General features: G+C 47.5%; 1 protein-coding gene across 1 annotated transcript; it reads right to left on the bottom strand.

Moving 5' to 3' along the window:
- Positions 1 to 6719: 6719 nt before the first annotated feature.
- LOC146811389 (claudin-4-like) lies at positions 6720 to 9913 on the bottom strand. Its single transcript, XM_085618500.1, has one exon. It carries the CDS (start codon positions 8706 to 8708, stop codon positions 8052 to 8054), a length of 657 nt encoding a protein of 218 aa, XP_085474626.1. The 5' UTR covers positions 8709 to 9913; the 3' UTR covers positions 6720 to 8051.
- Between the last annotated feature and the right edge of the window lie 2044 nt (positions 9914 to 11957).

Below are 11957 nucleotides of genomic sequence, written 5' to 3'. Positions count from 1 at the left end.
GGCTGACGCAGGCCCTTTCACGTAGGGCCCCATGTGAAAGGACACATTGCTGGAGTTGTGTCTGTATTCAGACACACCCCAGCAAAGCGCCACTATTGCGACTACAGACACGTCAGGAATACTGACGTATCTGTAAATCCTTGCGACATGGAGCACCTTACAGTAAATACGACACATCCAGGGTGTTGCAAGGAGGGCTTACTGAAAAGTGTTGCATCGCTGTTTTCACGCTGCGATGTGACACTTTTCATAAATGATGCTCGAAATGTTTACCATAAAGTGTTTAAGTCTGTGTCATTCAGAAAGCTCATTTGTAATATTATTGGCCATTAAGTGTAGCTTTTGCTGTTATACACTATGTTGGATGGCAATGTATTCGGTGTAGCCCTGAAAAAAGAGGAGTTTAATTATTTGTGGGAGGGTGGAGGGGGAGCAGGGTGGTAAAATAAAGATATATCTAAATGTGTTTGGCCTGAGAATTGAAAGTACACAGGTGGGGCACAGGGACATGTGAGAGGCTTGTCCTCCCTGGACCAAAGTGGATGTAGAAGTTGATTTACCTTAGGCACCAGGAAACATGTATGTTTGTAAAGGTTCAACATATTTCACTGGGGCAGCCGGTCCTCGTCCCTTTCAATAATGGCTGCCGGATCTGGGGCCTGGCAGGCTCCGCCTTATTTCTGGTACTGGCTCCAATAGATACCTCTGTGTCACTTTAGTACAATAGCCCACATCCCTCAAAATGGGAACACTGTTTGTGTGCACCTGTGTATCTAAATAACATTTATCATTTCACATGAAGGAATTACTCTGGCATTAATTCTGAAGGCATTTTCTTTTCGAACACACACATTTTGACTTTTAAGTGGCACAGGAAAGAAAAGTGAGGGACAGTATAACTTGGCACTGTGTTAAATAACTGTTGTTATCTAGGCATGGGGGTTGGAATAGGTGTTTTTTCCAGTGGGTCACACCTTATCAGATTTGCCCGCGGTATTCAGGATAGGGCAAACATGCAAACCAATCTTGAGCTGGAGAGTACACAAAATCTAACATAATAACAATGCTTTCCTGAAACGAATCAAATATCGCGTTGAAAAGACTAACAAGCATTTGCAATGCAATAGGTCTCGCATTTATAAGAGTTTGAGCTATTGGCATTGTAAAATTACAATGACTTTTATTTATGTTTTGGTTTTATTACAAATAAAAGGCACTGTCATTTACAATGTCAGTAGCGAAAACTTGTGTAAAAGCAGTGTGCGGCGTGCAGCAGTGTACGGCGTGCAGCAGTGTGCGGCGTGCAGCAGTGTGCGGCGTGCAGCAGTGTGCGGCATGCAGCAGCGTGTGGCATGCAGCAGTGTTTTGTGTAGCAGTGTGAGGCATGCAGCACTGTGTGGCGTGGAGCGGCGTGCAGCAGTGTGCGGCGTGTATCAGTGTGTGGCGTGCAGCTGTGTCGTGTCGCATGCAGCAGTGAGTAATGCAGTAGTGTGCAGCAGTGTGTGGCGTGCAGCAGTGTGTGGCGTGCAGCACTGTGTGTCGTGCAGCAGTGTGTCCCGTGAAGCATTGTTTTGTGTAGCAGTGTGTGGCGTGCAGCAGTGTGTGGCGTGCAGCAGTGTGTGGCGTGCACCAGTGTGTGGCGTGCAGCAGTGTGCGGCGTGCAGTAGTGTGTGGCGTGCAGCAGTGTTTCGTGTAGCAGTGTGAGGCATGCAGTACTGTGTGCCGTGCAGTGGCGTGCAGCAGTGTGCGGTGTGCAGCAGTGTGCGTCGTGCAGCAGTGTGCTGCGTGCATCAGTGTCGTGCAGCATGCAGCAGTGAGTAATGCAGCAGTGTGCAGCAGTGTGTGGCGTGTAGCAGTGTGCGGCGTACAGTAGTGTGTGGCGTGCAGCAGTGTGTGGCGTGCAGCAGTGTTTTGTGTAGCATTGTGCGGCGTGCACCAGTGTGCATGCCAAGCAATCACAGAGTGCTTCTAAGTCGCGTAAAGAGACATTTCTGCAAAATGTCGAAAATGTGTGTGTGGCACTTAGTCTTTAATGGAACCTGTTGGGCACTAATCCATTGTGTGAAATATGCCGTGAAATAAAATAAAAATACATCAGACCTCCATACTTTGGCCGTGCCATGCACATTCCAGTAATAACTTCACAGACATCCAACTCCAAAATCTTCACCTCAGGTAGGTGTGTGACAGCAAACAATCCTCTACCCAAATATAAGAGCGGAAGGCAACCAAGAGCAAAACAGTGCACGGCTCAGAGACAATCCCAAACATTTCACAGAACAAACAATGGCAGGAAAGGCTGTGTATCCCAAGCTCCTGAAAGACCCCCTTCCTGTCCGTTTGCAGCGGTCCGCTAAAAGCCAATCTGATTTCCTGGTCATTACAATGTACACCGCGAACAGAGCTAAAGGGGGACAAAAAAAATAAATATGTAAGGGGCTTAATACCCACAAAACTAGGAGGGGTAAATTGTCAGCCTAGTTACTTCAATGCCTGGGGTTTTCAATGAAAATCTACGGGCGTTGTCGAAATTGGTATCTTGCTGGAAGGAAAAACGTATATAAAATGCACTGTGCAACAAGACTACAACTATAAAACAACTAAAGACTGCTCTGAGTTATAATACAAATTAACAACTAAAGACTGCTCTGAGTTATAATCAAAATACAACTCCGATTTAAATTAATTTGAGCTGTTGGCATTGTAAAATTACAATGCCTTTTATTTATGTTTTGGTTTTAATACAAATAAAACGCATTGTCATTTACAATGTCAGTAGCGTAAACTACCACCCCACGAGCCTTCAATGTTTGTTTCACGTGCTTTCTACAGACACATAACTGCACGCAATTTTAAATGTCTTTGTGTCTTTGCATGGACACAGGAGGCTGTGCTGTTAATCAACTCGCTGATCCTTAATGTCACTCAGGAAAATGAACACATAGTGTGTAAAATATGGGATGGGCATATAAAACCTTGTATTAATAGTTCAATGAAGTGTTCCTTTTGTTACAAAAGTGCCTCCAATCCAAAGTGCTTTTGTATGGACTTTTTAAACGGCAAACAGTGAGCACTCTATGTAGTGCTCCATGAAAAATGTTCACTGCTCTAGTGATATATATTTTTAATTAAAGGCTTCAATCTGCCCACTGTATCCTGTGTTATAAGCAGAACAGGACACGGCTTAGCACCTACAAATCGTAAGGATGTGTGGCATTGTTTTCTCCTGGCGCCCGCGTTATCTCTAATTGTAACACTTGCAAATGGGCCATTAACCAAGGCAGAAGGCTCTGTCTGGTTTCGATCTTAGGGGCGCCTGTTGTCTGTTGTCTGTTAGAACTTTTCCGTACTGTAAGGGAGGGTTAGGAGCGTGTGAGAGAGAGGGGGGAGGAAACACTGCCATGCGATGCCAGCTTTCGAACCCTAAACCAAACCTTACAAGTTTGCGCATCAAATGACTTCTGACGTTAAATGTATTTTTTAAACGGCAAACAGTGAGCACTCTATGTAGTGCTCCATGAAAAATGTTCACTCACCCCCCAACGACCCTGCTGGACGCCACCGCGTCTGACTCTAATCCATGCAACCAGAGAGCTTTCTACAGGATGTCCGTCCTGGGGGGCTGGTGGGTGCACTGGGGGCAAGAGGAGAGGTCGAGAGTACCGTGCAGTGGTAGAAGGGAAGTGAGAGAGGCTCAGAGAGCAGTGGCGCATAGGAAGAGAGAGTGCAAGGAGTGAACAGAGAAGTGCAGTGCACTGAGGAAGAGAGAACGCAGTGACAGAGAAAGGAGTGTGCAGTGAGTGAAAAGAGGAAGAGAGAGTGCACGTGGCACAGGGGTAGAGAGAGTGCAGTGAGTGAACAGAAGAAGGTAGAGTGCAGTGCACTGAGGAAGAGAGAATGCAGTGACAGAGAACGGAGCGTGCAGTGAGTGAAAAGAGGAAGAGACAGCGCAGTGATACAGGGGAAGGGAAAGAGCAGTGAAGCAGAGGAAGAGAGAGTGCAGCGAGTGAACAAATGAACAGAGGAAGAGAGAACGCAGTGCACAGATAAAGAAGCGTGCAGTGAGTGAAAACAGGAAGAGAGAGTGCAGTGCACAGACAAAGGAGCGTGCAGTGAGTGGAAACAGGAAGAGCGAGTGCAGTGATACAGGGGAAGGGAAAGGGCAGTGGCTCTAAAAATCGGCATGACTTCAATTAGGCTCCGGGAAGCGGGGTCCTGTTTACATTCTTTGGAACACTACAGAGTGTGATAAAAGAGAGGATAAGGGAGGGGGTAGGGGAGAGAGGCAATGCAGGCTGGCAAATGGTGAGCACTTTTCGCGGGCGGCCGTGCGGCCGCGAAAGTGAAAGAAAACGAATGCTTTCAGGCTGCCAAATGGTGCGCGCGCCCGGAGCACATGCACTGTAGTTGGCGGCCTGAAAGCACTCGTTTCCACTTCCAAAAGTGCCTACTATAAGTCTCGCCAGAACAGCGCTAAAGCGCTGTCTCAGGCGAGACCTAATAAAGCGCTGTCTCAGGCGAGACCTAAAAAGCGGGCAGGCCTCATTGTCTCCCTCTTCACTCTGCAGACTTTCTGCGGCTCAGACGTGACGCCTGTCAGCAATCTGCGGTGGCGCAGTGCGCGCGGCGCGACGTGCAAGGGGGCGGGGATCTGCCCCTCGTGCAATGTATCCCGGGCAGAACACCGCGCAGGGATGGAGGCACCCTCAAGGGTCTTCAAAACAAAATGACAAGTTGAACGGGAACCCATCTGCAGTATGCTGCTGCTCCAAGGTGAATCGGGCCATAAAAGACAACAGTGCAGCCCTCTGTTGCAGCAGGGAGCGTTGCACACTAAAGTTTGCTCGACTCTGGAGCAGCATGAAGCCAGAATAACACTAAGGAGACGCCTCGCCGTAGAAAAATAGAAAGTCACAGATATTTGTATATCCCTCTAGCACTGATAGTTTACATCATTTGGAATTGCTCCCAAGTGTGTTTTAAAAGGGAAAATGCAAAGGATGCTTGAGAGGTTAGCGACCAAAGTGGCCCTGCTGCGAGGAGAGCCTTGAAGTGCATGGACCCACAGTAACACACTCAACTGGTGTCAGACACGCACATAGGCCGTCGCGCCAGCGGAGGTGTCCCTGACCTGAAGGGAACCCTCTGGTCCGAGGGAGGCCCTGCGGGCCCTGGAAGTAGTGGTGGATTCTCCACAAGTCACCTCAGGGAAGCACGACAGCACTCCGTGGGGCATGACTGCCTGCCAGTGTGAACACCTCGCGCAAGCCTTTCCAGCACAGAAGCCAAGTTACGCAAGGCGCCTGTGCTGTGCCAGTCCGCGCGCTTTTACCGAGCCTGCCTTATGCGCACGCTGCTGACATATTCCAAACTGGTGCGTTTCCATGTTTTGTTGCCTCCCGGTGACAAACACCGGATGCAACAAACATTTCTAAACGGCGCTCGTCTGCGGCTACACAAGCCGTGGCCGCGCTCAGCGCCTGTGCCACGGAGGCCGTCAGTCAGTGGAAGCCACCGGCCCTGAGCGGGCCAGGAATGCGGCAGCCGAGCTCATTGTGCGCCACAATGGGCGCGGGCCCCCACCCCCGGGCACCGCGCTTTACTTTCAAGTCTATTGTCAGAGCAGCCGGGACAAAGCTTCCCCTGCAGCTAGACAAAATATGTGCGCCAAGGAACAGAGCTCTTCTGTCCGGCTTCACGCAATGAAAGGTGCAGCGCTGGGATTCCAGGCGCCGTGACGTGCACCCGCTCCCACGGCGGGGCCACCTAGCTCTACACACGTCCGTCAATATTCACTCTTCGTGTGAAAAAGCACGACCGCTCTTTCTGGATAAGTTTTACCGGCGCGATAGAGGCGTTTCCACACTACAGGCGGCGCCTGGTATCCGAAGTGAAACACAGTAAGAATACTCTTGAAGTAATGGGACGTCCTTAAATGCATCAAAACTCACTTCTGACCAGGCCAGATCTGCTATGCTATGGCAGCCAACAAAACATGTTCATGTGTTTATAAAGCATGTATTACTTACAAATGATATTTCCCAAACATACTCCCTTGATTGTTTGCTATTTGTTTCCGGAGGCATGTTCATGAACAACAAACCAGCAACAGAAACACAATTTACAATTCTGCGTGTAAGAAGTTACTTCTTTGTGGGATGTAACTATTTTGAGGCTTTACAAATTAATCTTAAGAACATTTTCTTCTCTAAAACGTAGCCGAAAAAATACGCTTTTAGAGCTTGTTAAAGTGCGGCCGCGAAAGTGAAAGTGATCAAACATCAAAGCGGCCGAGCGGCCGCGAAAGTGAAAGACAACGAGTGCTTTCAGGCTGCCAAATGGTGCGCGCGCCCGGAGCACATGCACTGTAGTTGGCGGCCTGAAAGCACTCGTTTGCACTTCCAAAAGTGCTTACTATAAGTCTCGCCAGAGCAGCGCTAAAGCGCTGTCTCAGGCGAGATCTAAAAATGACAAATTTCTAAAGAAGGACACCAACTCAGCCATCGTTATTGATGCTTTCCTTGCCTGCTGGACGTTCAGTAGTTTATTTTGGGCACACACTTTGACTTAGGCACATGGAATTGCTCCTAGTACTCTGATGAGGGCGCTATTGCAGATGGCACTGCCCACAACAGAGGAGGCCCTTTTGTCCAGGAACATTCTCGGCACTTAATAATATTTCTGACAAAAGTCACCATACAACAAGACTCGTATCTATTAAACAGCAAAATATTTATTATTCCAAATTGATGTTAAAGTCTTATACATAAATTCAGACATAAAACGTTTCCTAACATCCAAAAAACAGTTTATGGCTCCTGATGGGGTGGACACTATCATTCAAATATATAATTTGAGACTGACTTCTTGTAGTTAGCTCAACTTGAGTGCACTCAGTCGAGGACCATCATTCAATCTATTATACACCTTTATGACGACAGCCATTTTAAATTCTGGAGGGAGGGACAACGAATATTATTCATTAATAACAGATGCCCAGTATCATATTTCACAGCTAAAAAGGCATAACATTGAAAAATAAAATGCACTGTAGTCATAGAGAGCCCCCCCCCCCAATCCACTAGTGAAATGTTCTTATTCAAAGGGATGCTTGTGTTAGAATCTTCTACAAAATTAGCCCCGGCAGGGTTTTTTTTCAATACAGGAAATTACTGTAGAAAAGAGCATTATTTAACAAAAAGAGCAAGCTCCCTGAGCCTTTAAATGGTGCGTCAGAATCTGTTAATAAACAAGCCTGGCTTTTTGCAACTTATTATCAACATCATTCAGGGGGTGAAAAATTCTGAATTGGAAAAGAAAACCATATAAACCATTTTAGGAGGTTTAGCTAAATTGTAATTTTTATGAAAATGGCTTAAAAATTACACATGATTAAATGTTGCACCTTTCAGTAGATAACAAAGAGTTTTGCTCAAATAGCATGGGGTTGTAATGTTGCCCCCACCCCCCCACCAGCCCCCTCCTCCCAAACAAACACACAAAGTTACCTGAATGGCTTCAACAAAGGTTACTCTATGGCCTATTGCGCATGGCTTTGATAAGGTTCTGACACCCGCGACAAAAGCACCTTATGACATGGGCTAGGAAGGAAGGAAGACCCATCACAGTTGCCATGGCAATTGTGGGCTCACCATGCCAATGAACATCTCCGTCCTGGCATTTGTTGAGACCATCTTGTTGATTTTGTTATCTGCTGTAGTGTGTCAATGGTCCCATGACTGGAGTACACACAAAAAGAAATACAGAAAAAACATTGTAGAAGGACTCCAAGCGCAACATCATTGACCACATCAGGTGACCCCAAAAGTGAGGAGCGAAGCTCCATTCAGTACAGGATTATCTCCATGATCGCTTGGCATACGTCTGATGGAAATCCTTCCTCCGTTCAAGTTGGGAAATGTAGTGTTTTCCCTTTTCCTTGCCTTGTGTCCTCCATGCAAAAGTTAGATCATCTGTTGGCAGTCCATGCCTCATCCCTCTGCAGTCCTGATCTCCCCTGATGGTAGTTTTCATTGCTCACTCATTCGCGGTCACACATAGTCCTGCCTGTTGAGGCCCGCTGGCTCCGCTGTGGTGGGGGCAGGTGGAGGTGAGTGTCCCTTCTGCTGCTGGTACTGGTCACCCAATGTTGGACAAGAGCATGAGAGCAGTGCCCCACCCAGCATCAGCAAAACGCTGCCACCCCAGCCGATGTAGAGTGAAGAACCCAATTCGCGCTTGAGGGGCTCGGCCACCAGCGGGTTGTAGAAGTCATTAATGATATGGACAGCCAACCAGCAGATGGGGATGAAGCCGAGCAGGCCGGAGAGGAAGAAGAGGATGCCAGCCAAAATCATGATGCGGGTCTTGACACTCGCCTCGTCCACACACTTGGTGCATTTGGCCCCGATGATGCTGACGAAGAGGCCGACTATGGCCAATAGAATGCAGATGATGGTAAGAGCGCGGGCTATCTGCAGGTCCTGGGGCAGAGCCAGCATAGAGTCATATGTCTTGCACTGCATGTGGCCACTAGTCTGTACAATGCAGTTCATCCACAGGCCCTCCCAGATGATCTGTGCCACTACAATGCTGCTGCCAATGAAGGCAGTCACCTTCCACATGGGCAGGGCACAGGCGATTACAGCACACAGCAAACCCACTATGCTGAGGGAGACACCCATCATCTCGCGCCCAGCTGATGGCATCTCAGACTACCTGGGTGCACCTATCTCCCGGTCTCTCCAAGGAATCGAGTGAGCAGAGGCATGCAGTTTACTTAGCCAAGTCCAGTGAGTCGCCTCTGGGTGCCAACATGTGAGAATAGATGGACATGCACTGGGTCAAGAGCGGTCTTAGGAATATACTATTTGTGTCAACAATCAACAAAATAGGCACAGAGATGAGCAATTGACATTGACATTGACAGATCCAAGGAATCTCCCGTGGGTGGCATCAAGCAAGTGACTTTGGTAATGCACACTTGACCTAGGCTAGTTTAAGTGGCAACAAGAAAGCAAGTGGGTGCTGGAATGTTTATAAGTTCTAAGTAGACTCCAAAGGAATCTTTGCGAAGTGCCAACAAGCGAGGAGAGGTACCTCAGTCGGATACGACGCATCCAGGGAATATCCTGTGGGCATCAACAAGCGAGAAGGAGAACTGATGTTCACTCACTGAAGACGATAAAGTTCTATCTGGTGACCACGAGCAGGAGGTTGTAGTGTTTTTCACTCGATAAACATCCTTCTAAGGAACCTTTATTAAAGACCAACAAGCAACCAGTTGTGGGGTCCTGTTCTTGACTCCGATGATGTTTGGGAGTTTTTTATTGTTGGCCCCAGACATTGGGGTTACACAGATTTTCGTGGTGATAGTTTCATGAGAGTTTTTTTTATTACTGCCACCACATTCCATTGAGGGTCCATGTTTCCTGTGGTCCCAGAGTTGTGGATTGTTTTTGGTCACAGCACGTCGAGGCTATTAACTGTTGCTTGGTCCAGGGGGTGGGGATTTGCAGATCATCTTTAGGAATTCTAGATTGTTTTGGCTCCCAGTGAATGTGGGCTGCTGGTGATCCAGGTGGTTGAATTATTTGACTTTCCTTCAGCAGAGGTGATTGGTGGTGTCTAATTGTCTGTAGTGTTGGTGGCTGAGATTATTCGTTGTCGTCAGTCCTGGTGATTGGGTATTGCAACCGGTTTTCGGTCCTTGCAGTTAAGGGTTTGATCCAAGTGGTTGGAATCGTGGAATCGTGGACAGCTTTGCCTCCGCTGACTGTAATGAGGGTTGCAGGTTGTCTTATGTTGCAGTTGCGGAGCTCTGTTGGTTGCGTGTTGGCTTTATGCCCCAGTAGTTTATCTCTGAGGTTGTGATGTCTCCTACAGTCATGAAGAGTGTAGGTTCTGCTGCTCCTCAACTCCAAAGCTCTGTGCCCAAAGCACGCAGGTTCCTTTATAGAAACATGTTGATAGGAGGGGCAAACAGTAAGTCTGTGGTGGGGGGGGGGGAGGGCTGCAGGGCATTGCAGATGTTGAGATAAACCGAAAAGCTGTCCCTGCCCTACCAGATGGTTTTTGACATGTTCTTTGTTCATTGTGTTTTGTTGTGGTTCTGGAGCTGGCTTCAGGCAGTGATACGGGGGAGTAAACTGGGCAGAAGACTGGAATGAAGAATGTGAGGAAGAGGAGGATGGATGGAGAAGGAGGGAGGGAAACAGCGAGCGGCTGTCCATTTGCTGGGAGGGTGAGACATCAGGGCTGCTCCTGCCTGGATGGCTTGGCTTCCTTTGACACACTGGACCACACCACACCGATTAGACAGAATGGGCCTCTAGGCCCAGTGCAGGACAGGACCAGCAACATGATAAGATGCGAGACTGAGAGAGTGGTCCTGGGCCTGCACCAACCCTCACCGCGTCCCCACTGGTAATCGAAAGGGAGTCATTGGAAATATTTGGGCTAGTATTATTAACAGGGCCATTGGAATTATGCAATTGTGCTGGTGTGGTGATTTTCGCATAATTATAGGTTTGCCACATAATCCCTATCTGCTCCATAAACTGCAGATTTTAACAAAACAAGTTTGTTTCTAGCTCAAACGGTTCAAAAGTTAATAGAAGCGCAGCAGCCCATGTTGCCACACAGTGGAAGCGAAGGTTTACTGGTCATCTTTCTGTTGCTTATTGCTATATTTGTGTATTAAATTGGTACTAATTAGGTGCACCCTATGCCCAGACGGTGTTAACAAGTGTCAAATGTGCAAAATAATGGAGTAATACTACTAACAAAATGTGCTGCATGATCCGCATAATTTGCCATTTCTTGCCGCATAATTTGCTCAACCCTGCCGTGTAATTTGGCCCTCTCCTGACGCATAATTCCATCCTCAAGAATGTCAATGGTGCAAACCACATTATCGGGGTGAAAGGCCCATTGCTCCATATTAGAATGGGGACCCCTGAAAAAATGTCAATAGCTCAATGGAAACCTACACCAGGAGACACACTTTCGAGCAACATCTCTGACTGAAGTAAAATAATATCGATTTATAGAAATCCTATTCTGATTCTAAATTTTGCTGTCAGGTACATTAGAAACTAGTCTACCCACTAAGTATTTGGTTCAGCTGCGGGTACCAGCCTCATCCCGTGGTGGCACCAACTTCACGGACTGAAGCGGAATATGACACAGGAGTGTGTCCCTGCGGTGTATGCATCAGTAGTGCTGCAGGTGCAGTGCCACCAACGCCCAGGGGTGTGAGAAGTCTCTCTGCATCTCATTTATGGCTGGATTTACTGTGCATCCGTGCCGGGTTGGGGGGGGGGGGGGGTGTAAGGGAAGGAGGTTGCATTGCCCTTGCTTTCATTAGGGCCAAATGGCTTTGTGGCACCCTTGCTACATCCCTGGAGGGCCTACCTCAAAAGCGCTGAGACAATCCCAGCAATACAATGTGCCAATATGGGGAGGCTGACCCTCAGCCTCCATCTGGTGACATGCTTTGTTAGAGGGCGATCTTGAGGATTTGGGTGTATTATATGGTATGGATGTGCGGCCTTATCATGGAATACACTTGCAAAAACTGTCTTGGGTCCAGTCAGGCTAATTTGTACAACCTTAAGCTCAACCCTAGGTTGCTATGGCTTCAAGCAGCAAGGCTTGAACAAGGGAACTGGTGTAAAGCATTTAACACCTCCAACCAGCCACACAACACAAAAGAAATATGACACCAATTTATAAATATAGATTATATTTTTCTGAATTTTTGGAGTCCAAGATAAGCAAAATTAAGTGGAGGGTTCCGGAGATACAGATTTTTAAATAAATCTTAATTTGTAATCCAACCACCAAACAAGCATTGGCAACCGTAAAGTTTGTAAACTTTTGAAGAGTTTGTAAAAGTTAGTTCTACTACTACTTCGGCCTGGCTTGGGTGATCAAATCCGACAGGGAGAAAGTCT

This window comes from Triturus cristatus, chromosome 7 (assembly GCF_964204655.1).
Source record: "Triturus cristatus chromosome 7, aTriCri1.1, whole genome shotgun sequence".
In the NCBI taxonomy this organism is placed as follows: Eukaryota; Metazoa; Chordata; class Amphibia; order Caudata; family Salamandridae; genus Triturus; species Triturus cristatus.
The sequence above is the reverse complement of the archived record's forward strand: the minus strand, read 5'-3'. Positions and strand labels throughout refer to the sequence as shown.